This window comes from Rhopilema esculentum, chromosome 12, assembly GCF_057945365.1.
Source record: "Rhopilema esculentum isolate cy_ngs chromosome 12, ASM5794536v1, whole genome shotgun sequence".
Taxonomy (NCBI): domain Eukaryota; kingdom Metazoa; phylum Cnidaria; class Scyphozoa; order Rhizostomeae; family Rhizostomatidae; genus Rhopilema; species Rhopilema esculentum.
This window is the reverse complement of record NC_142826.1, coordinates 4,080,554-4,105,268: the sequence shown is the minus strand read 5'-3', so window position 1 is coordinate 4,105,268 and position 24,715 is coordinate 4,080,554. Positions and strand designations below refer to the sequence as shown.

Here is a 24,715-nt window from a genome sequence, read left to right as displayed (position 1 = left end):
TTGAATGCATTTGCCTATCTGCGTTAGCAATAAGTATGAAAACAAAGAGGTTTATTTTAAGAAATAAACGAAGCACCGATTAGCAAGTCGTGGAAGAGAAGAACAAATTGATAAATATGATGGACCGTCATTAACACACACGGAAAGCTAAGCAAATTAAGCTTCCCTTCCTAAATGGGATTTTAAATCTATTCTTAGCTATATTGGTAGTGATGCTTCATACATAGCCAGTCGCCTAGCAACAGAAATCTACCAAAAAAAGATTTCACACAACAGTGTTGCTAGGAAACACCAGCCTTTTCTGCAAACTTTAGATCAATCAACTAAAGTTTATATGCATCGAAGGATTTTGTCTAGCAAAAATTATGCAAGAAAAGTTTCTCCTAGGAGCGGAGCCACAGGGTAGACATGTGCACCTCACTTTTTCTAATGATTGATTTTTTTTATGAAAAGTCGACGAGAAAATAGTGGGAGGATGGGGATATGAGTTGTGTAATTTTGAACCTGATAGTCAGTTATTCCCTTCTAGCTGCAACGCTGATTAAAGGTTAGAAAAACTTTTTCAGATCAGTATAAAACGTGATATGGCGAACAGTGCTTGAAAGTATCGTAGAAAAATCAGTAAAGTGTTGGTTATCGACAGCCTTCACTATAAAGCATATAAAGAACACATCTTGATCATATGATATGTTGACAATAAAGGTGACAACGAGATAATTTTTTCGTCCTTGTTTACTTTGAAAATTTTGGAAAAAATGTTCGATTCCAGTACTCAAGAGGGCGTGGCAACTGAAAATTTTAAGGGCAACCCGAATAGTCTTCTTTCGACCCTATATACTTCCGGCAGATGCTGCCCTTGGTTTCTAATAGAAAAGTAAGACTACCTTGCGTTTAGAAAAAGAAAAATGGCAAAATACAATTTATCATGTTAAAAAATTTATATTAAGGATATCTACCTTTTTACAAATTTCCTCCTTCCTTCTTCTCTTTGGGACAAAATTTGTAACTAGTTGCCGGGGGAAAGCGCAGAAAAAATTTGCCAGAAGAAGTTATTACCAAAATAGTCAAATATCATTCCTGCACAATATTTTATCCTCCAAATTTTATCCCCCAAAAACTTTATGTCTAATATTTCAAAGAGAACTTAGGCTAAAAGATATTCTAGATAAATTTATAAACGGTAAATATCTAAGAAATTTTAATTCTTTACTGCTGATTTGACGTCATCTACCATTGTTAAAGCGTTCTTTGTTCAAAATATTTGATGAAATGTGTTACTTTACCCAACCCTGGGTTTGGTGTCAGTGCTGGGCAGAGCCTCAAGAAACCGGGGATATGGTACTGTTAATCAATGCAGTGGCAAAGAAGTGCTTGAAATCTAGTCACGCAAATGAAGATTTATGCAACTTAATTTAGATTTTGTTTTTGAGTTATGGAGACCCATAATGTGTGAACATCAACTCACAAGGTCTTTTACTTTGTTACAAACTCATCTCTTATTAAACGCCGCATCAAATTCTTCCATAAATCTAATAACAACAAAAGGGTTGGTTGCCAAAAGAAATACGGTGATATGCGAAATTTTCAGTAATGACAACAGCGGCAGTTTTCAGGAGTTGTTGTTGTTAGTTTTTACCACGTGTCATCATTATGCGCTTTTTTAACACCTTCATGCTAAAATAATACAAGGAGGATACTTGACATCAGTGGCAGGCTAAGCAATTTTCCGTTTCTTTTAAACCTTTTCTTCAAAGTTGACCTGATTTTGTTTAATTTTGAAAGGAATTTGGTGGATGACTTTACCAGTACGAAAGCTTGCTTTCACAGAAAAAATTATACTTTAAATTGATTAATTTTTATTCGATGTTCTTGTTTCATCTTGCCATCAGCCAATCTCCCAAAGACGAAACGAAATTGCAAAAATATTACCAGTGGTGAGGAAATGTGATAATTAACGATAAAAACAACATTTGATTCGACTCGAATTGCCTGGCATTTTCTAAATCAATGCTGAGCAGATGAGAGAATGAATCTTTATTGGGGATTTCGATATTAAAAGATTCGGCATGTTTCCATGCTCATTGTTTCTAAAGTGTTTTTTAATTTCGATGCATAAATTTAAAGATTTGGATTCCTTTTATTTTATGCAAAACACTTCCACATAGAATAAAAGACAACAGCAGATTACAGAAGATGAGTAAAATGAATTTCATGCTCCTGTCAGCTTTACCTTTTCACCTCAAAAAGTTTTTGCTCCTAATTTCATTATTTGCGATGCATTATGCATATAAAGTATCAGATTCGCCGTAAAATGTAAATGTAAGTTCAATTTTTGCACAACACTTCCTGGTGTCAGTTCCTGTGTCTTTTAAACAGCATTTTCCATTGCAACGAATTCTTACGAAGCAATCAGTCAGATACCGGTCGAACTGTTGAATCCTGATTCCTGATAGGAAAATACAAACAGCTTCATGTCATACACATCGGAAGGTTATTTACTTTATAAACGTATCAGGTCACAGGTCGCCCAGGGTCAGGAAATGCACTCCTGCCAACATGACACCCAGCATATTGAATTCTTAGGAGGAATGAATCAAATTCCTGACAAATTTTCTATCAGAATATACGGTTAGAAAAAAGTTATCAATGCTGCACTATTGTTTGAATATCTCTAATGGAGTCATACAAGCATATCATATCGTAGCAAGAAAAACCAACAAAATGAAAACACTTACACTCGCCTTCACTTTCATCTTGTTGAAATTCTTTTGCAAGACCTGTGCTAGGGCTCTGGGGCATGCGCAAAGAAGAAAGATAATTGTCGACAGTTTAACAACTTTTTTCTATGCATTTCTAAAGAAAAACAATGCCTGCAATAATTGATCCCCCGAGGGTGAAGTAATTTAGTTTCGTTTGGTTGATGAGTCCAGAAAATTATGTTTGTCTAGATAAAACTGAAAAATAGAGCATTTCAAGAACAAACTAAACACATTAATGTTTATCACTGGGATTACTGTTTATCAATGAAAACATTTCAAACTCATGGTCTTTAGTAACTGTGGTTTATGCATAGAGGTTTGTCTCTTTCAAATTACTAGATCTATGAAAAATAGAATCTTCTTTATTTCAGTGCTCAAAATTGTGAACTTAATAATATCTAATTGTTATTATTATCTTTTATATTCTTCAGAAACGTAGTCTTAAGCTGTAAAATCTGTACTTTTAACACGCGTCAAATCATGTCATCTTGGCCTCGAAATCAATTGCGAAAAAAATAATCAAAACGAATAATGCTAATCCGATTAAAAAAAATTCGTAAAATTCAGTCGTTCCACCGTTTAGAGTTAACAAAACGCTCTGCGGCGGAACAATAAGTCTATTGTATAATCCGACCAATGGGAATTCAAAATCGAAATGCATAGCTACCCAAGAGCAACCCAGAATCAGCCAGAACAACCAGCGCAGATTTTCCAAAGTTTACTGTGGCAATGTTAGCACAAGTTTAGCAAATATATTAAAATCACCTTTTCAGGTTTCTTTACTCCTAAATCATTGGCAAATAATAAGTTGTCTGATAAGATTGTCACTGTAAAAGCTGTAGCATATCCAAAATGCAGCATATCCAGATGATTTTACGGAAATTTTGAGACCGAATTAAGTTCTTCATTTGCAAAGGAGGTCATAAATTAAAATTTCAGACTAAGAGTCAGTCCTGGAAAATGTAAATATGATGCTCGAAAGCAGAGTGGGTTAATGCTTTCCAGAAGTGTACAAATCACTCATTCTTTTGGTGGTACAAAACTTGTAAATGGCTTTGAAAAAAGCAAACATTTAGTAAACTAAAGCTTTTCGTCTGACACTCTTCAGAGTTTAAAACATCAGAACATAGATCGAAAACTCTACGCTAAGAAATATGTATACCCAGTTGTGGATCGAAATAGGCCAATCAGAAACACGAGCACATGACTGTAAAGGTTGACCAATCAGTGCCGCTTGCCTATTAGAATGTTACCAGTGGAGTCCTACGGTGAAAACGAACTCCTTTTGTCTACACAGGAGCGGTTTTTTCGTGCTTATGTAGATAAATCATTCATTCTGTTTGTAACAATTACATTGACGGTTGCCACATCCGAGAGATCATTTTCGAAACCTAAATCCATTGATCAATTTCAGTACTTAAGAAAAAAAGTAAGTCAAGAAAAACTGAACTCATTGAAGCCAAATCAAATGGTCTGATCTCCTTGAACGATTCGCACATGTCAATGCTCGAAGGCACAAAATATTTGGCACATAGAGCTGGAATTTGATCTTATTTCTTGGAACTAGAATTTGATCTTATTTCTTGGAACTGGAATTTGATATTTTTTCTTGGAACTGGAATTTGATATTTTTTCTTGGAACTGGAATTTGATTTGGTAATTGTTGAAACTGATCAACTCAAAAGTGTTGGCGAAAGAATATTATGATAGGATAAGACCCACGGGCTCTCAACGACCACAAATGTATGGCCTCTTTAAAATACACAAGCCGAACGTCCCACTTAGACCCATCTTGTTTATGATTGGTTCAACATAACACGAACTGACTAAGTGGCTTTCTGAAGTTTTGGACCCTGTTTTGTCAAAAATACTCAAAACATTGCATCAAGGATTCGTTTACGTTCGCTGAGTTCATGCAAAGCTTGAACATCGAAAACGAAACATCTTTCATATGCTCTTTCGACATTAGTAGTCTTTTCACAAATGTTCCTTTGAATGAGACCATCAAAATATGCGCCGATACTTTGCACCGTTTATTCGACTACGATCAAAAGCTTGATATCTTTTCCGGTATGTGAATGAGGATGACACATATACCATTTTCAAAGAAGAGGCTGAGTGGAATATTTTTTTAAAACACCTTAATAGCCTATACCCAGCCCTCCAGCTTACGTTTGAAAAGGAAGAAAGTGATTCATTGCCATTTTTAGATAAAACCGATTCAAACTGCAACAAAGAACACCATTTGGAATGAATTTTTTTTGACACCTCACTTTCTCCGTTTTACTTTACAAAGGAAATGATCGACAAAAAGGTGCCCCCTTAGAGGCAATTAAAGCAGAGGAATAACAAACGGCTGCTTAAAAAATTCAAATATTCAGCCAATTTGGAGAATTACCCAGATAGATAAAAAATAAGCCAAATTTTTGGCTTAGTCCAAAACATATTTTAAAAGTCAAAGAAGCTTTTACACATTTAGTTTTGTTGAATCTGAATTTGGAAACATTCAAACCAGCAACTGTAGGCCTACCAGAAACTAAAAGAGCGCCTTCGGTGCGTTTGCAACCATTATAAAGCCTCAAATTCACTCTTCTTGCCCAGACCAATATGACTCTCCCTAGATCGGTATGACCCTGGTGTCAGATTGGTCAGGACCGATTTGACTTTTGGATATCGGGTTTGGGAGACAAACATTGGATTTCTTTGCGATTCGAGAATCGGATTAAGCAAGCCATCACAGAATATTTCTTTGCTGTAAATCCCCTTATTGTTTACAGTACTAGGAGAGCCCTTCCATCCATCCAAAAGGATTGCGCTCTTACCCACCAAAAAAGTCCTGTTGTTTATGAATTTACGTGCCAGTGTGATTTTGGCTACGTAGGACGCACAACCCAAAGATTTGGGGATAGGATAAAAAACATTTTCCTTCCAACATAAGAAACAAAACTGCCCCTCAAAGAGAACAGCCTTCTCGATCTTGTAGGTCTAGAAATACTGTTAAAACAAGTGATTCTGCGGCCTTCAGTCAACATCTTTTAGATAACCCAGATTGTGCAAAACTCTATAATGACGACATGTTTCAGATAATTGGCAGAGGCCGGTCGTCCTTCCATCTAGCAGTTTTGGAATCGATCTACATACAAACGAAAAAGCCGCCATTGCGTAGACAAAAGGAGTTCGTTTCTAGGCACGCTGCACTAATTGGACAACCATACCGATATTGTGCTTGCGTTTTTCCTAATTGCTATTTCGATCAACAACTGGGTATATATTTTTCATCGTGTTCTTTTGGACCCTTATTCGGACGTTTTATGCTCAGAGGAGTGTCAGACGAAAAAGCCAATATGTTATAGCATGTTTGCTTTTTTCAAAGACATTGAGGGGCCTTCTAATTGACCGATCCAACAAATCAAATGCATTTGATTGGTTGAAATTTAACCAAGTATAAAAAAATGGTTCAACTGTGTCAGTTTTAAATGCAGCATAAACATTCATTATTAAAACCAGTGCAGATGTGAAAAATAGTTTGATAGAGTTTCACTTTCAAAGTATTAGGGAAGGAGAGGAGTTGCTATTTCATTTCATGTGCCACCATCTGAGACAATCTCCAGGACCGTCTGGAATCTCTTATGCTAGATTCGTGCGAGAAAAACTTTTCACAGATCTTAAATTTGCTCCAACAAAATTTCCTGAAACCGGGCCTGCGTAAATTGCTCGAGATAAAGCCAGCAAACGTGACAAAATAGAAAGAATGTAAAAAGTATTGTCAAGATATCTGATAGGGAGTTAAATTTTATTCTAAGGATGTCTAGAAAGAAAAATCTAAGCTTTATAAAACTAGCAGATAGATGGTTTCGGATGAGGCCTGCCAAGGATGAAAAGCAGAAAGTGTTTTGTATGATAGTTTGCAAAAGTGAATAGAGAATTAAATCTAAACCTAAGGGAATCTAGAAAAGGAAACATTACATGGAAAATAGAATAAATACCAAAAAATAACCTTCAAGGCTGATAGCTAGTTTAATTGGAACCTAAGGTAATATAGAAGAGAATAAACTTGTTGAAACTAGCTAATAAATAGTCCTACAAATTATAAACTGGAAAATCTGCTAAATTCACAACTTCTTCTACTTTATAAGAAGGAAATGTGCCTTCTCTTCCCCTGGTGTGTGAAAAGGCCTTTGAATAACCATCCCAATGATTTCCTGCAATGGCAAGCTCTTCATCAGCTGTCAGGTCGAGTTCACTCTTGTCTCTTGCCTTATGAGCGATTTTCACCCTCACTTTATGCTCATTTTGACCACCAAAGTAGTAAACGTCGTCTAAAGACTGAAATCTTCTCGATGCATCAACGTGCTTTCCGTTCATGATCTCATATGCCAGTCTGCATACCTACGTGCAGACACAAAACTGTCATCAAAGATTTGGTTTCACTTGAATAAATTATGTTTCTTGCCGTCTTCATTCACCATGGATACATAAAAAAATTGGTAATATGATTCCAAAGTCCCACATGAAAATTACGTATTTTGCATGAAATATTTTAATGTATTATCTGGTAGCGTCCTTATGGAAAAAGACAGAATAAATGTATAATAAATGATAATTGCCACTGTGGTTGTTGATTGATTGTCATTGTAACTTTGTAACCGGTCAATCGTGTGATGCATGCTGACACGGAAATCGAATCAGTTTTGAGCAAAATTTACAAGCCTGTTGAAGTTATTTCTTGTCCTCTCCCTGCAAATTCTAAATGCAATATATTTGGTGACAGGAATGAGATGGCGGTGGCCAAAATAATCGGTTTGAACTTTGATATCATTTGGTTTTTCTTACTTTTTATATGGTGAAAGAGAAGGATGATCGACATGAAAACTTGAAATTGATACATTCATGCAATGCTGATTCTTGCTTTTTATCTTAGACAGCAATTCATTTTCATGAAAAAAGAGTAGAGAAATTGAGCATGATGATGCTAGATTAGATGGGTCAACATACCTGAGACGAAAAAGTGCAAACAACATAATCCGTTTCTGAAAGCAACTCTATATCCGATATGATTCCATAGAGCGATTGCTCGCTATGCCTATGGTCGAGATCAGCAAGCTTTGAAGCGTCGTTGTCACTAACAAAGGTGATATCTGGATACCTTGAAAAGCAAAATTGTGTATAGCTATAACAGAAGTGACCAAAGATCCGTAAATAAGTGAGTCTAGATGCTTCTATGCACTAAAGGACATAAGCCACTCACGCTAAGACACCAAATGAAATATTTTTGACTTACCAGTTTATTGCTACATAAGCTTAATGCTAATAGAAATTACTGTTGACTGGTCTGTCATAAAGTGCTCGATGTATGTCGTATAGGCAGAGCTGCACTGTTCCGGTGCCTGAGATCACATTAAGCATGAAAATCGGAGAAGCAACTTAGAACCATCCTGTTCTATACACCAATAAGCTCAAGCTAAGTACTAGACACATACAAGCGCCCAGACCAAATAAGCACCCACTCTTTTACAAAAAGGTTTTGATACCCCCCCCCCCCCCACTCTTCCGAATAATCACCTGCCTTCTTTCATAAAGAAAAAGATATCAAATAGAGGGATAATTGCACAGTCAAAACAATCACCTATCCTTGCAGCTTGGAAATATATAGTGCCTATGGCTCTGAATAGACGTATAATTGCCCAGTCAAAACAATCACCTAACCTAGCAGCTTGGAAAAAATACAGTGCCTATGGCTCCGAATCGTTCATTTACGGTAATGACGAACGGGAAAGAGGCAGAATATTCAAAACAGAGGAGCACTGAGAAGGTTTTAGTTAGAAGCTCGGCTGTAGAGATGTTTCATCTTTGGTCAAGCAGGGAATCTTCGTTTTCAGGTAAGGAAACAGGACTTTTTTAACGTTTCAAGATATGGGGCAATGAATTTTCGTCTGTGCGAGCTCGAAGACCTTAGGTTGATTTCCTTCTTTTGGAGTTTGACCATGTTTAGAAATATGGGTGATTTTTCAAACTGAATTAAACTCAACTCAATTTAAGCTATGAATTGAACTTGAAAAATCAACTAACAAAAAATAAATAAAAGTCACTATTTTCTTCTGTTCGGAAATACCAGTGAGAAGATTTGGATATTTTTCCTGTGTTCTTAGCAATAATTATAAGGAATCGATCAATTTTGAAAAATAGGAAGAGACACTGTTTATTACCATATTTTTATGGACATTCGAGGCCATAAAAAGACATATTGTGAATTTTTGTGACATTGATTACTTTATCTGAATTTAGAAGATCATTTTGACGACTTTCTTGTACAATCAGATAGATCAGAGGATGAAACTCGAAGCAAACCCAGTATCAACTTTCAACAAAGCCTTTGATGAGTTCATTCTAAGATAAAGTCTTTTAGAGAACTTCAAGGCCATTTTCAACTTAGGTGTCAATGTTCACTGTCATGTCGATTGATAGGATAGTATTATGATTAATATGAATCGCATCAGAAATGTTTTTTACCATTCAGCGATGTATAAAATTAAATTTTAGAATCCTTACATAGCTAAAATGCTTTTCAAAGTCAAAGGACATTTTTCATTTGATCTAAAAAAAGACAGCGCATATGCTCCAGCAATTCGGTCTATATTCATAAAGATCCCTCGTGATTGAAAAATTTATTCTAGCTAGAGGAAATTAAATGAATTTGGCGAAATAAAAGGCTTCAATAACACTTACTTCTCTTTTGCTTCAGTAAGAAGACCTCGATCATCTGTGGCCATATATATTCTCCTAGCATCTAACTTCCTTGTCAGTTCAAGCTTTTCAAAATATCTTCGAGCCCATTTTACATATTCCTCAAGATCATGGTGTGCTGCTTCAACATTGACTTTGTCAGTTCTTCTTACGTGTATCCTGCCAGAATATCAAAGCACTGCGTATGATTCTCTTTTATCCAGTACAGTTTTCGATGACAAGGTGGATGGAAGAAAAGAGAGTTTCTAGATATGTAAGCTTAGATTCATAACAAAAAACCTGATGAGCTGAATCATATTTTTAACTGACAATTATTGGACCGTAGCCTTAATTGTTTGGCATTGAAAGCCATAAACGGAGCAAACATTCTTCATACTTGGAAGCAGGGTAACTTTTAAGTTAGTTTGTGGAACATAAATTTATACAGCATTTCTATTTTCAACTGCAAATTTCCATAGAAGACGTTAACTTTAAATTAAAAACATCACATGCTAGAAGTAAGCATACCCAACAATTGGCGATTTGAAACCAATTCTTCTCTTCTTTTCATCAATTCTTTGCTTCATTGAAGGCTGGTATCGAAAGAGAAAGGCACAAATCTGGCCAACCCACCAAACAAAAGGCACCTCATGGAATTTGATAATTTTGTCAACTAAGTCACGCGGAACTGCCTGTGGAAGCTGGTCTGGCTTTGGGTAGATAGTGTCGATTACTGGCAGATGTGCAATCAGCGCTTTCGTGTTATAGGCCATTCCCCAGTACACTCTTCCAAAGCCAACATTACGACATGATTCACTCACAGGCAAGAATGTCCCTTCCCATCCTTTCTTTGAATATCTCCAACCTCGTGAGTTTATAACCATGGTCCTATTCGAGCTATATGCCATTATCATACAGTAAATTATGTGATGTACTTGGCAACCATATCCACAAGCCTTGTTTAAAGTGCAAACTAACCTGCGTGCCTTTTTGCAATCATCGGGGTTTTGCAGTTTATTGAGTCTTTGTCGTACTTCATTTGACAGTTTTCTGTGCATAGTTTCTCTATAAGTGCCCATGCCGTCAAGATCTCTAAGAATCTCTAATTCATGAATTGTATGTAATGATAACTGTTCAACGTCTGTTTTGAACTTTTCAAACCCATACAGCAGAAAAACATCACCTGCCTTTTTCTTAAGCTTTTCGAATTTATCAGTTAGAAAATAATTCATTTCTCTAACATAATTGTCTATTCTACGTCTAGAAATTTCATATTTGATACTAGGTGCTCTATTCGTATCAAAAGAACCTACAATATCTTTATTCACTAATGTATCAATCCACTTGTGTTCATCACTCCTCTCATTATTGTTGTCCTTGTGTTTAAAAGCCATCTCGATGTCATCATGAATCGCTCTCACTTTTCTACTGTTTGTTTCTCTCTGCAAAACCATGTTTTCTTTCCGTAGTATTTCTGCCTCGACTTTCGTTTCCTCCAATGCCATTAAAGTTTTTTGTGATTCTTCTACAAGCTGATACAGATGCATACCCATGTATACCAAAATCATTAGCCACGTCAATGTTACTCCAGAGAGGATTTTCAATAATCTTTTTCCCGCCATGGTAATTTCTCACTTGAAAGTGGTTATCATGGTTTTGATAAGAGCAAGACACTCAGCATTGAAAGAGTCAGAAAAAGGCAATTTCTTCTTGGAAGAAAGCAAATATTTTGTCTGTGGCTCTAATGATCGACGAGTTTCATAATAGAAAGTAAGCATTCCATGAACAGTTAACAAAATCTATGATAAATGGCTTCTTTGATTAGGAAGTATAAGGTCCTATTAATCTTCCTGCGGTAGTCATTGTTATCATTCGCTCACCCTTTCTCCGGCAGTTGTAACATACAGTTGAAAGCCATAAAGGCAACTCTAACCACATAAACAAAAGTTACCTACACTGCAGGCTGGTAGTAGGTTATCTTTACCTATTGACCTTTCCTTGACAAGTACCAGTGGTAGATCAAAATGCTACCAACTTGTGTTAAAAACTTGGCTCTTGGTAGAATCGTTTTGAGTTTCAAATTTAGTCTATTACAAAACTCAACTTTTCGCTTTTGAGATATATTTTCAATTGCAATGGTGCCAGGAAACCACGTTACACTGTTCACTTATTATGCATAGTCCGATCTTTTACCGAAATTTCTAAACAGTATCTTTGGCATATTTCGGCTGAATCAATATCATATAAAAACAAATCAACATTTCTATCACATTTCTACAATCTTCCTCTTGTGTCGTTTGTTTCTATATGATTATTCTAAAGCCCGTGTTACGGAAATATTAAGAAAGGATCACATTGTAATTTCTACCTAAACGAAGCTTCTTTCAAAATCAATAATTTGTACAATCATCTTGATAGATTATGTCAAATTTGGTCTAAAGGTCTTTGTTTTTTATTGCTTTAGCTCGAGGAGTTCAAAAATCGTCCTCTTCATAGAATGAGATACAAAATTAGCTTTAATCGCGCGAGTTAATCGTTTGCACAAAATCTTACACAAGCTATCTTCGACATTTTCACAGACATTGTTAATTAAAAAAAATAAACTTTATTATAATTCATAGTTTCAGAAAACGAACTAAGAATGTTTTTGTCAGGGTACATTTTGGCCAAAGTCTTAAAGTTATAGTAATTTTTCCTTTATTGCTGTAATTTTATGCTATTTAGTTCACTTCGCTTTAAAATTTGGATTACATTGCTCGGCCAAACGATTTCTCGTGTGTTTATTTTCTCTGACCTGTCGTTTCGGCGTGTTTTCATTCAACCAGTCGCATCGAGGCTGTTGTTATTTTAAATCGAGGTTGGTATCGTGTCTGTAAGCTGTATCTTTGGGCAGTACATAAAAATTGTAAACAATATATCATTTAACCTTCTGTACAGATTATTTACGACTGATGTTTTGATAAGAGGGAGTATTTTATTCAAAATATATCTGCAATCATTGTGTCTAGTTTAGGAGTATGGAGAAAAACGCCATCATGAAGACAAAAGTGAACTGACTCGATGAGGTGAAAATTTACAGAAGAATAGATAAACCAATATGACATCTGGAAGAAGTCTTAAGCAACTGTCAGCTGCACAGAAATTCAGAAGAAGGAAAATTTTGCAAAAATGCAGCGGATGTCATGTAGCATACTTTGTTTTCCTTTTAGCTGTGACATTCGATAGTATTGTATGTGAAAAATATACGCCAGAATTCGATGACAAACATGCATTTGAGATATCATGGCTTGGACCTGATACACAGGTTTGGTGTTTTCTAGGATTCCTATGTTACAGAAATATATGATATGACGGCAGATTTTAAAGCAGCAGTGGCATCAGTTGAATTTGACGAATTTTCAGAAAAGTCAAATTTTCAGTGAGGACTAGGGGTGACTGTGGGATGTATGTCCTTTCCTGCTGTGACTGAATGGCTCTAATCTTACTTGATAGAGAAAAATGTCTAAAATGGCCAGATTCTTTGGTAAATGGATACAATTATATTAGGAGGGGCCAGACACATTAGCAATGCCACATATTTAGAAAGTTATGACTCTGAAAAAACTGCAGAAAAGTGTAGACAAAAAAACGTGTTGTCTCGGCAATGCCAATGCACTGTGATCCCCAAACAAAATAATGATACACATCTACATTTTCAAACAATCTACACATGCCCGTTATTTGCATTAACTTTTGTGTAAAAGTTGTTGTATATTTTCGGCTATATTTGTAAAGTTGCATAAGATAATGAAGAAATCTATTTGAGAATTTATCATGTATCAAGTGATGTTTTGTATTTAAGCATCAAAAGAAAAGCAAAGCAATAAAAAGTGTTCTGCGCCAGTTGTAGGTGACATTGATTGTACAGTATCCATATATTTTTGTTTGAATTTGATAAGCATTCAACTTTCTTTTAGTTTCCATATCTTTGGCAAAATCTATTGGCTTACCATATTTGACAAATTGTAAATTGTTTATTTTGGAGTATTTTGAAGGTAGTGTATGTATTTGGTAGTTCTACAGGAGACATTCACTGTTTAATTTGTATTTTGCAGAGTACTATACTTAGCAGTTTGCAAAACCTGGAAAGCATTGTGATGAACACAAAAGATAAAGAATCCTACAGATGCTTTCTTCCTAAAAAAAGAAAATCAAACGGGGTTTGTAAATTTGATTTGTCTCTTTCAAGCAATTTTGTTACTGGAAGATGTTTGAATGCCGTTTTCCACTTCACTGGCAATCCAAAAATCACATGGGATTCTTTATTTAAAATTTGCATGCCAATGCTTTTGATTTGCAAGTAAACTTTTGCATTGTGAGTTTGATCTGTTTGCACAGTTCAATTTATGGCAAAAGTTTGCATGTAAAAAAAAGCTCTTGATAAAGCCTAAGCAAACAGAAACCATTATTTGAATATGGAGAAAATGCCATGAAACATTGAAGGATACAATGATGGAGAGAGGCAGTGGTAGCCAAGGATGAGTTGGTATGACAATATCAGAAGAAAGAGAATTATATATTTATGCCAACAACAGTATTTCCTAGCCTTCACATGTATTGCTATCACTGTTTCTGTATCATGTATTGTTATCACGGTTTATATATCACTTTCAATTGGTTTATGCTTCGATTTCAGGTATAAAAGGTGGATTTCATGTAACGAAATTTCGCCAAAATTTCGCAAATTACAATAAGCCCTTTTTTATCAATGATAAATAATTATAATGAATGTTAATTTCAATTATAGAACGATAAAGAAACAAGTAGAGGGCCAAAAGCAGAAGATCTTTTATCTGGAGTTCTTACTCTAAAAGGAACGAAATGTTCATATAGGGTTGGTTTTATCATTTTGTCATTACATACAGTATGCTACAATTATTAAGGTATTAAACAAACAGGTCATTATCACAATTAATTTCTTTAATTGTGAAAAAACAAACATTTTTGATTTTCTTTTCATAATTTACTGAAAATAACTGTTGGCTTGGTTAAGATTTCTTTAATTCAACTTAATAGATTTTACTTAACAAACTGTGTTAATGTTTTGTGTCAAACTGGTACAAATGACTTGATAAGCCGGATAATTGAATAGTTTCATAAGTGTCATGTCCCTTACAGCTTGAACCATACTGGACTTATGAAGTTTGCCATGGCTTACATGTGAGACAATTTCACGAGGAAAAAGTTCCAGGGCAGGTAAAAAACATTGGTTTATTACATTGAACTGACCAGAGACTGTTCAAAATCTTCAACTTGAAAAAACTTTGACAGTGCAGGCATTGATGATTGCAGTATAAGGCCAAATTGTCCAAAGTCAACCAAATGAAAAGTGGATGAATTGTATTCTCCACTAACCAATTTATCTTTGTAAGCTACTTCTACATTGCAAAAGTTGCAATGAAAGTCTGCAGCAAGATAGATGGAAGGAAGTGGTGGTCAAGTGTAATTATGTGCAATTATTGAACATTTTTTCCAACATAGAATAATGCTGACTGAGTACAAGAAATCAGATAATGCAATTGTAGGTAATTCAGTGGCAGAGACTGAGATAACCAAAATTGAGACAAGATCATCTTCCACTTCGTACTTTTCTTCACTCTTTTCAGGAGAAGCCCAAAGTTCAAGAGTATTTCCTTGGCAAAGTCATCACAGGTACACCTAAACATAGTATCTTTGTTTAAAAATGAGAGTTTTCATTTGAAAAACAGAGTATCAAATATTGTTGCTTTGATATTTTCATAAGGTTAGTTTCCAGATCACTCTTTCTTCAGAAATAAACAATATTTTTGACCTAGTTGAAGATCTATTTGATCCAATTCAGATATTGACCATTTGAGAACTGATTCAATTTTGAGGAAAAATACGATGGTACTGTCTGGGTTATCAGTAACATGCTAGGTGAATACTGATTCTTTTTTTTATTTGGTTACACCATTGCTGTTTTTCTGGCTTGAAAAACATTCTTGCAAAGGATTAATAAATAGTATTATTTCATTCATATAATCATGTGTCTTAGAGGATCCAGGGGAAGCTGCTACAGATGATAAAAAAGCAAATGAAAAGCAAGAGACAGAAAGTGTTAAGGTACAATAATTATATTAGTTGATTGATGTAAGCAAAACCCCAACAAGGAAAAAATAGAAATACTAAGGAATGGGTGAAATGAGTACAAGTTTGTTGGTTTTAGTTTTGAATGAGCAATATGTTGTACATAACCAAGGAGAAAAAGGGATATAATGCTCCATAGTTTGCAACATCTGGGAAAAAAGACGAGTTGTGGGATATTGCCCATGAAGTTGGCAGAGAGACTTGGAAAGGGTTAGCAAGGGAAGCTTCTTAATGTCTCAGCTCAGCAAACGATCAAAGACTCTCTATCTCTAGGAAGCAAGTCCACCAAAACATCTGGAAAGGTGTTAGGGTTAACAGCACAACAACAGTTAAACTAGTTTGCTTTGCATTAGTTCCAAGGCCTATCTTTTTACTTTAGATTCCAAAAAAGGAGATAGATGGCAGATTGACACCATACTTCAATTTCACAATGGATAATGGAACACCATGTGACATAAAACACAACAAGCCTAGACGTGTTGACATCTTGTACATATGTCATGCAACTGCAAATAATGAGGTATAATATCTCTACCTAATGACTCTATTTGGAGAAATTTTTGTATCTGCTAGCTTCAAAAAGCTTTCTTGATTATGTAAAAACTTTTAATAGAAAGGTTTGATTAACAGCCACAATAAATGAATAAGTGCATCCTATTCAGTGTGAATTTGGGAATTTTGGAAAGAAGAAAATTTCTATCAATATAACCAAAGCTTTATGGAAATGATATTAATGACAAATATGTTTTGTAAAATCTAAGAGTGCAAAGTATTTGGAATTTTATGAATCTGCTCTGTTAGTGTTTTTCAGTTTCTTTTTTTCCTTTCTGTTCAAGGTATTTAGCGTTAAAGAGACAACAACCTGTGAATATGAGGTTATAATTTTGACACCAGAATTGTGTCACAACCCAGCCTATTTGTGAGTATTTGCTGACGATTAGTATTTTCTTTATTGATGATTAGACTGGCAAGGAGCCTAATCTATCTTATTTGCCCCAGGGCGGCCCTGGCTGGTTTATCATTATTTTTTAAACAATGAAGTACTACCAAACCATAAATGAGAATTCCATGTTGCAAGTACTGTATAAAAGCTCTTTTCTTACAGGATGAAAGACAATCCAGTTAATGGCATTCATTGTCTTCCTTTAGAAGGAGCACCAAGGTATTAAAATCTTTACCTTAAAAGTTTTATCATTAAAACATATAGAGGGCCTATCATAGGGGGTCTAAAAGCCTAAAAACCATGCAAAAATCAGCAAAAATCCACCATTGAAAAGTGTTTAAAGGCATGACTGCTATTGCAAAACATGTCATGGCACAAAAAGTAAATCACTCGATTAAAATAAAAGGATAATTCCTAGAAGTAACTTTGAAGTATCTTTTAAAAATAGGACATCTTTCCCTTTTTTGTTACTTCCCTTTGAGGATGTCTGTACCTATTTTCTTTATAGTCGACCAAGTCGAATAGCTGACTCAAAAGAGAATTCGCTAGAAGAAGAAAACATTTCAGCTGAGGTGTGTATTTTAGATTCTTATTCACTTTATTCTTTTTTATTTTGCAGGAAGAATGACATCAATTAATCGACCTAGAAATTTACAAATTATTATTTGATGATTTCTAGAACCCCAAATTATTTGTACATAAATAGTAATTTGTTTCTCCTTGATATATTTCTCATAGATAAAGCATACAACATGGATGTCTGACTCGACACCAGAATCTGTAAAAAATGAAGATTCTGGGGAAAGAGAAAAACAGGATGTGGAACAGAAATTACCTGTGGAGAAAAGGAAAAAAGCCACAACATCTGATGACCAACTAACCAAGGACTTTTTGAGTGGTGAATATTGTCTTCAAGGGGTGAGTGAAAAACCCATCAGTAGTACAGAAATGTAAAAGAAAACAAGTCAAAACATTTTAAATTTGTATCAAACACTCCCTACTAACCTCCAACTAAAAAAGGCACTTAGTTGAAGCTTGATTGGGTATTCTCTGATTTGACATTATGTCAAAAGTTTGGTCCAATTACCTCAACTCCATTTTCTTATGAAAACAATATAAATGTACTGTTTTAGCCTTCTGTTACTATAACTTTGATATGAAAACAGATTAACTGGAACAGACAATGGAAAAATGAAAAAAATGAAAAATGGATACTGCAAATCCTGAAATAAGCACCTTAGATTCTCATTAAATTTTCAACAGTTGAAGGGTGGGGGGCTCCTTTGATAAGGCTGCTCGCTCCTTTGAGCAGGGTGCTTCTTCAAGTGGGGCACTCCTTTAAGGAGAGCATTTATGCGAGTGGGATGCTCATGCAATCAGGGTGCTCATTTGCTTGTTTCATTATTTCAAGGGGCTGCACATTAGTTTTTAATAATTTCTACAGATCATATGGTGTAAAAAGAAATATGCAGGTGCTTACTTTAGGGATGGGGCACTCAGTGAGGGGGCACTCAATAAATTTTTTTTATTTGGGACTTGCTCATTCGAGCAGGGCACTCTTTCAAAGAGGGTCCTCATTTCAGGACTTATATGAAAAAAGATATGTATATGAAAATAAATGAATACACTTGCATTCTAGCTGATTGATCAAGCATCTTAGAGTTAATGATTTTTTAGGGCAGTGGCTGGTGGTTATATGAATTTTGCTATGGAAAATATGTGCAGCAATTTCATCAGGTTTGACAGAGTCCTATTTCAGCATTTATTTCATGAATTTTGATTAAATTTGAAGAATTGATAATACATTATTTTTCAATTGCAACTTTACCATATAGTGATTTATTTGAATTAGAATGTTATTTATATCTATCAAAGTAATAATATTTTAAATTTATTAAAAAACTTGCTAAATTCTAACATCTAACATTCGTAACGAAAAAATTCTAACATTCGTCTGCATGATTGACTTCAGAATTGAGAATTTCTTCGAGCAGCTAACAGTGCCTTTTCATTCCAAACTTGAATTCCCTCATCATAACGCAGTACCAGCCAACACATATCCTTCCTACATTTCATTAGCCTTGAATTTTCATATACCTTGGATCAAAGGCTACATAGATCTCCTCGATTAGTAACTGAACAAGATGAACTTTCGTGCGTGATTTGCAATCAAGGAATAAAACATGGTGTTTGTGACATCACACGCACTGGGTCAGATGAAATGCAGACAATGGTCAAGCAGTTGGTGATAATTTCATGATATTTAAAGCGATATTGCGTCCAAATGGACAATCATAATTAACCGAAAACTTGAAACTGAGATTCCTTGCATCATTTTCTGCATTATATCAAAAAACAGTTTTGCGTGTCAGTTCACCTTTAACTGCAAACCAAAAATGATGGCCATTTTCCCTCAGTCTGGCAAAATGCACAGCTCGTTTGGCAAGATGACAAGAATCTTCAATGCCAGCTGTTTTAATCATTTGTTTTTAGACTGTAATTTAATTTCTAAAATATTATTCAGGAGCCATCAGGAAAAACAATGATTTATCTTGGATATTGGGACAAAAAGGTAATTGGTGGTTAAGCTACTCTAAATTTTTGTCATAATGTTTGTTAGATGCAGTGTTAGCAGAGCATTTGCTAATACTTTGCCAATATTTACTTTCAACTAAAAAGACTGATTGTAACTATAGTCTTATTTTGAATGGAAAAAATGTAAGTTCTTCTAATATTCTAATATCAATGTAAGCATGCTCCAATGCAATGGAACTCAACAAAGTAACCAAAAGGAAGAAAACATCCAGATCTTGTCTGATTTCAAGAGGGATACTTAGATTATGATTTAAACAGAGAGGCCAAGTCTTCCTTGTGTACATCTCTTTCAAATGTCAATGCGGTCTTATAGAGTTGAAAGGAAATGTCAAAAATTCTTTTCTACACAGCACATATCTGCCCATCTATAAAAGTTCTTCATATCTATAAAGTTCTTCCTATGATGCTATTCTTGATTTTGGGGCAGCTTGATTTCTAACACAGCGTTGCTCAATTTATAGAAACATGAGGAATGGATTAAGACCAAAAAGAACTTTGCATCAAAATCGTAAGTATCATTTCCTGAGTGATTTCAGCTTGCCATGCTTCAGTACACAACAATCAAAGATGTAATGTCCAGGATAGCAGAAAAGATCAAGAGTAGAGTTCCTAAGCTCCAATTACTATTTTTCTAAATGAGGCCATTGAAAATACCACTGGGAAAATTTGCATATCAAGTATCTTGGATAGGAAGAACAGCCTTTGGGCATGATAACCTTGGATGACTTTCTCAACAAGAGAAACAAATTTCTGCACGAAAACAGAAGCAAAAATGTTCAAAATAAAAATATCACATAGTAATTACAAGTTCTTTATATTGAAAATTTTCTGGCTTTGTTTACAGGCATGTTACTCATTTGTACACAAATGGAGATGTGTGTGACTTGACAGGGAAACCAAGGAAAGCTCAAGTCAAACTGACGTATGTACCTTCATTTTATTACCTAGATTTAGGTTCACAAAACACAGCTAAAAACATGTAAGAGATGCATGTATGCATCACCAAAGATGAAAATGCGACCAGGGTGGAAGCTAGTATGCTAGAAGTTGTTCATGGCATAGGGGTGACAGGATCAGTTAAAAGAGAGAGCAATCGTGTACTTGGAAGTAATAGTTAAATAGGAAAGCTCGCAAAACCATGCCAAAAATCAGAATGAAATCAAGAAATGTCACATAATTACGTAACTGCAAATTGTTTTCTGTCTGAATGGAAAATAGCACCTGAATGGAAAATAGCACCTGAATGGAAAATAGCACCGGAATGGAGCTATACCATACAAACTATGCTTTTGGAACCCTTCAAGCTTGTTTAGTTTCCTCTCATACCAATTGTCAGTCTGTCTACTAGCTGTTTTTTACTTATTGATTGATTAACTTGGCTTTTATTAAAAAAGATTCCAATTATCACACATTCTTATTATAGAGGTTTTTATTATCATGCATCTTATGTTACAGGTGCCTAAAAGACAAGTTGGGTCAGCAGATATCAATTTACATGTTAGAACCAAAACCATGTGAATACATTGTAGGGGTATGTCTGATGTCTTTTGACTTTGCACAGTTTAATTTGGTTTAGGACTGTTTTCAGCCAGCTAAGGCTCACGATAAAACATGAGATTAACCCCTTCTATACAGGTATAGGAGGACCATGGTTTATGGGGCAGAGGGCTGTAGTCCAACTAAAGCTTCATTTTTGGAAATTGTTAGGGATAATGTCAAATGTGAAGTGGGGTATGGTTTTTATAATGCACAAAGATACCAGATTTATTTAATAACAGAGCAATTTTCAATTTTTATTAGCAATCTGATGGTGTTTAATTATCAAGGTTGCCTGTAAGATGGGCAGTTGGAATAGGTCAGCCAATATAAAATTCTGTCAGACATGCTTTTTGGAATTAAAATATAAAATATGCCACTGCCTACAAAGTTACATAAAATAATCAACAACCTGCCCCATGAGCTTTTCTTTCAATTAACTCATCCCTTCTGTAATTAAAACAGCTCATGCAGTTATTCTTTCAATTTCAGATTGAGTCACCAATTCTGTGTCCATTCATTGAGTCTGCTGATGCACAAGGACTTTTTCAAGTTGAAATGAAGAAAGAAAGCGAATAGAACTTTTAATAGTTAGGTTTTGTGAACAATATTAAAATAAATTATGCTAATCTTCTTTGCTATAATGAGATCAAAATAGCACATATGAAGAATTATTTGGGTTTTCTACATCTCTGTTGTTCTTGAATAAGGCTTTCTGTGACTGATGATAGAGCATTTTAGAGTTCTGTCTGAAAGCATTACTGGAGGTTTTCGTCTGTCGACCAATATTATATGAATCTTTCATCATGTGATGAAATTCAACTGATACTCAAATGTGTATTGAGCCAAAACGTAAAGTCTTCAATATTTCCACACTAATTTACAGTTACACAAGATATTTATTTTAGGTGCCTGATAAATAAAATATTAGGTGCTTATTAGTTACGATTTTTCGAAGTCTTGTAACTTAAAAATCAAGCAAACAAACAAATGGTAGTGAAAAATTTGCTGACATTGTAGCAGGTAAAAAATCATATTCCATTGCATCTCTTATTGTTCTCATAGACCAGAGGGTGGAAGGGGAGCACCACCACCCGAACGGAGAATTTATGAGACCAATCTATTCTGGTTCAGTTTTTTGCGTAGATTTCGAATTTGGGTGTTGATCAACGGTTTAAGGGGGCTTTCCCGAGATATGGGGGATCTAAAGACAAATTTTGGGGTTAATTGCTACAAATTTGGTTTCCTCAATAAATTTCAATAAGATAAAGATAGATATGTTCTTTGACTATATCTATGATTGTTGGCTGATATTTGAAAGTGTTTTTCTATATTTAGAATTTAGGGGGTTAAGAGAGGTGTAAAAAATTAAATTTTTTCCAAAAGAAAACATTACTGTTACAATATATTTGAATACTATCAAGTCTACCTAAAAAATTATTCATCTTCATCCTTATCCTCAGACATATCAATGCCTTTTCTTAAGTCTTCCACTTCTACAAGATCGTAAGCCTCATTTTATAATATAATTTTCATTTTATAATATTTATACAGGTTAAAGGTTCATATAGATGTTTTTCAACCTGACCTGTTTAAAAGATTAAAATAAGAGCTAATAACTATGTTAAAATACTAGTAACCGAAGAAATTTACCAATCAAACCTAATTTACAATATTTAATAATACTAAGGCTATAAAAAGTGAACGTAAAGATGAAATAAAAGTTGTCCCCGACTATAGTTGTTCTTTGAAGGTTTTCAAGGAGGGGGCCAATTTTGTAGCCCTTTCTAGACTGTTCCACAGTTTTGGACCGCGATAAGAAAAAGCCTTTTGGCCATTTATCGTTTTTAGCAGCGGTATCTTGAGATCAGTTTCTGATGAACGCAGAAACCGTTCTCTATCATCCGAACATTTTTCGAATATTTTTCTCAAGTAGTCTGGTGCAAGCATATTTAGAGATTTGTAAGTTAGCGTGGCTGTCTCCTTTCTTACAAGATTTCTGATGGTTAACCAGCCAAGATTCTGAATTATCGGAGCAGCAGACGCATCGTATGGGCTGCTAGTTACAATTCTGGCAGCTCTATTTTGGATTTTTTGCAACACGTCAAGCTTTGATTCATTACAGCAGCCCCAAACGGAACAACAGTAGCTCAAATGGGGCTCAACAATTCCTCTATACATTTTGATGAGGATGTCAGATGGAAGATATTTCTTAGAATACTTAATAAGTCCAAGGGCTCGATTAGCCTTGGTCTTGATAGTATCGATATGCTTGTCCCAGTTGAGCTTACTGTCTATCTGAACACCTAAGTATCTTGTGTTGGTGATCATTTCAATGTTCTGATCACCTATTGAAAAAGAAAAAGATGGTGGAGCATCAGGCTGGCTTTCGATCTTACGGATGTTTGGACCAGAGCCTATAACAAGTGACTGCGTTTTCACTACGTGCAGGGAAAGTTTATTTGCATGCAGCCAATCCTGTAGTTTCAAAAGATCTAAGTAGTTTCGAACATCCTCTGGATTTTGCGAAAGAAATTCATTAAACAGAATTAGAAAAGTCACCTTTCCACACGTGGTGTACTTGAGCCTTCTTGCTCTATCATTGGTTAAGAGGCTTGTCTGCACATATGTGCAATGTAATTTGCAACGCTTGATGTATCTCAAAAGGCTGTTTTTGCATGGTGGCTGCAAAGAGAAGTCTGTGATTTTTGACCCCTTGAAAATTTTTCCAAAAATTTTTCCGTTGAATATCATGAACAGACGATAATCTCTTTTCTCCAAACAACGTACACGTAAACCTTTCAATACCCTCAATTACATAATTTATAGGATTACTTGATGTCCCTAGCTTTGCGAAAGTTGTGACGAATGCTTTTGTGCCTTGCATAAGCTTCCAACTTTTTCTAAAAAATACCTACCTACCTACCTTCCTTTCTACCTTCCTCCCTATCTACTTACCTACCTACCTCCCTATCTCCCTTTCTACCTACCTACTTACCTAGCTACATACCCACCTATCTATCCATCTACCTACCTGCTTTCCCGGACATCGAGCAGCCCCACTTCATATACACACTCTTCTTACATGAAAATAACGAAATATAGTCATTTCCACTAAATGCATGCAAGCCAAGCGGGGCTTCTTTTTGAAAGGCCGATAATTCACAAGCAGCTAGAGCGAAGATTATTCTATTTTTACCTGTCCCACTATCAATAAATATTTAGAAATGAGGTTCCTGCCTAGCAAGCAAGATAACAGGGATGTTAATATATCTCCAAAACAAGAACGCAAATCGTTTCTCGACCTTCGTTTTGTTGGAGAGCATGATGTAGAAGGAAGCAAACTTAAGCTAGTGATATTTATGCAGCGATATCTATATATATTTTTCCCTTTGCGAGAAAAAATGATCACTCTGTTCCCTAAATGACAGCCTTGACGAACCCAGACTTCTTTAACCAACTTAAACAACCGCTCTTTATTCTGTCTTTTCCTCAGAAACGAAACGAAGTTAGGAGGAATCTTTATGTTTGGCGATTTGATGAAGAAATGGTTCTCTGCATTCTTGATGAACCAATCGGCATGTTCGAATGCAATATATACACAGTTGTATTGTGTCCGTAATTCATTCAGCAACTTCGCTGCAAGCCTCCTGAAAGTGTCCGGTATTCTAACTGTAGATCGAATGGTGGCAACCAAATCAACAACAAAGCAAATTGCCTATCTCCTCTTTTCTGTTCTCCATAAGGCTGGTAACTGTGGTATTTATATGTGCCTCATACTTCTAAGTACCTGAGCTTCACGAGACAGCGAGGAAGGGGATACTATCACCGAACTCGGCTTCTAACCCCTTTTTAACTTAGTCTGCTGTTCTCGTTAATGAAACAATACATTCCAGTTAAAGTCTTCATTGCGATGGATCGGTTCATGATTTGTTATATATGAACATACAGGAAAGAGTCAGCTTACACTGTTCTTCGCTTGTTTCAAGTACTTCGTTAGTGGGATCGTGGA

The 24,715-nt window shown here is 35.3% G+C and overlaps 2 protein-coding genes across 2 annotated transcripts; one reads left to right on the top strand and one right to left on the bottom strand.

Moving 5' to 3' along the window:
- Positions 1–5,819: 5,819 nt before the first annotated feature.
- On the bottom strand, positions 5,820–11,808 carry LOC148958707 (alpha-(1,6)-fucosyltransferase-like). The gene is made up of 4 exons (XM_089111839.1): positions 10,011–11,808; positions 9,486–9,662; positions 7,755–7,905; positions 5,820–7,148 (listed from the first exon to the last, which is right to left on the bottom strand). Exons 1-4 carry the CDS (start codon positions 11,102–11,104, stop codon positions 6,840–6,842), a joined length of 1,731 nt encoding a protein of 576 aa, XP_088967965.1. The 5' UTR covers positions 11,105–11,808; the 3' UTR covers positions 5,820–6,839.
- Positions 11,809–12,328: 520 nt separating this feature from the next.
- Positions 12,329–21,365, top strand: LOC135681544 (endoplasmic reticulum lectin 1). Its single transcript, XM_065196071.2, has 17 exons — positions 12,329–12,786; positions 13,577–13,681; positions 14,269–14,355; positions 14,640–14,717; positions 15,128–15,173; positions 15,538–15,605; positions 16,009–16,149; positions 16,466–16,548; positions 16,735–16,791; positions 17,081–17,144; positions 17,311–17,490; positions 18,250–18,309; positions 19,097–19,144; positions 19,629–19,675; positions 20,012–20,089; positions 20,623–20,698; positions 21,196–21,365. The coding sequence occupies exons 1-17, from the start codon at positions 12,580–12,582 to the stop codon at positions 21,280–21,282; spliced, it is 1,512 nt and encodes a 503-aa protein (XP_065052143.2). The 5' UTR covers positions 12,329–12,579; the 3' UTR covers positions 21,283–21,365.
- The last annotated feature ends 3,350 nt before the right edge of the window (positions 21,366–24,715 follow it).

Coding starts and splice junctions, on each gene's coding strand:
- LOC148958707 (XM_089111839.1), bottom strand. CDS start 11,104: ATGGCGGGAAAAAGATTATTGAAAATCCTCTCTGGAGTAACATTGACG. Junction 7,906..9,485: donor CTTACTGAAGCAAAAGAGAA/GTAAGTGTTATT, acceptor TTGCTTTTCAAG/GTATCCAGATATCACCTTTG. Junction 7,149..7,754: donor TTTGCACTTTTTCGTCTCAG/GTATGTTGACCC, acceptor GTCTGCACGTAG/GTATGCAGACTGGCATATGA.
- LOC135681544 (XM_065196071.2), top strand. CDS start 12,580: ATGACATCTGGAAGAAGTCTTAAGCAACTGTCAGCTGCACAGAAATTC. Junction 15,606..16,008: donor AAGAGACAGAAAGTGTTAAG/GTACAATAATTA, acceptor TTTTTACTTTAG/ATTCCAAAAAAGGAGATAGA. Junction 17,491..18,249: donor GTGAATATTGTCTTCAAGGG/GTGAGTGAAAAA, acceptor ATGATTTTTTAG/GGCAGTGGCTGGTGGTTATA.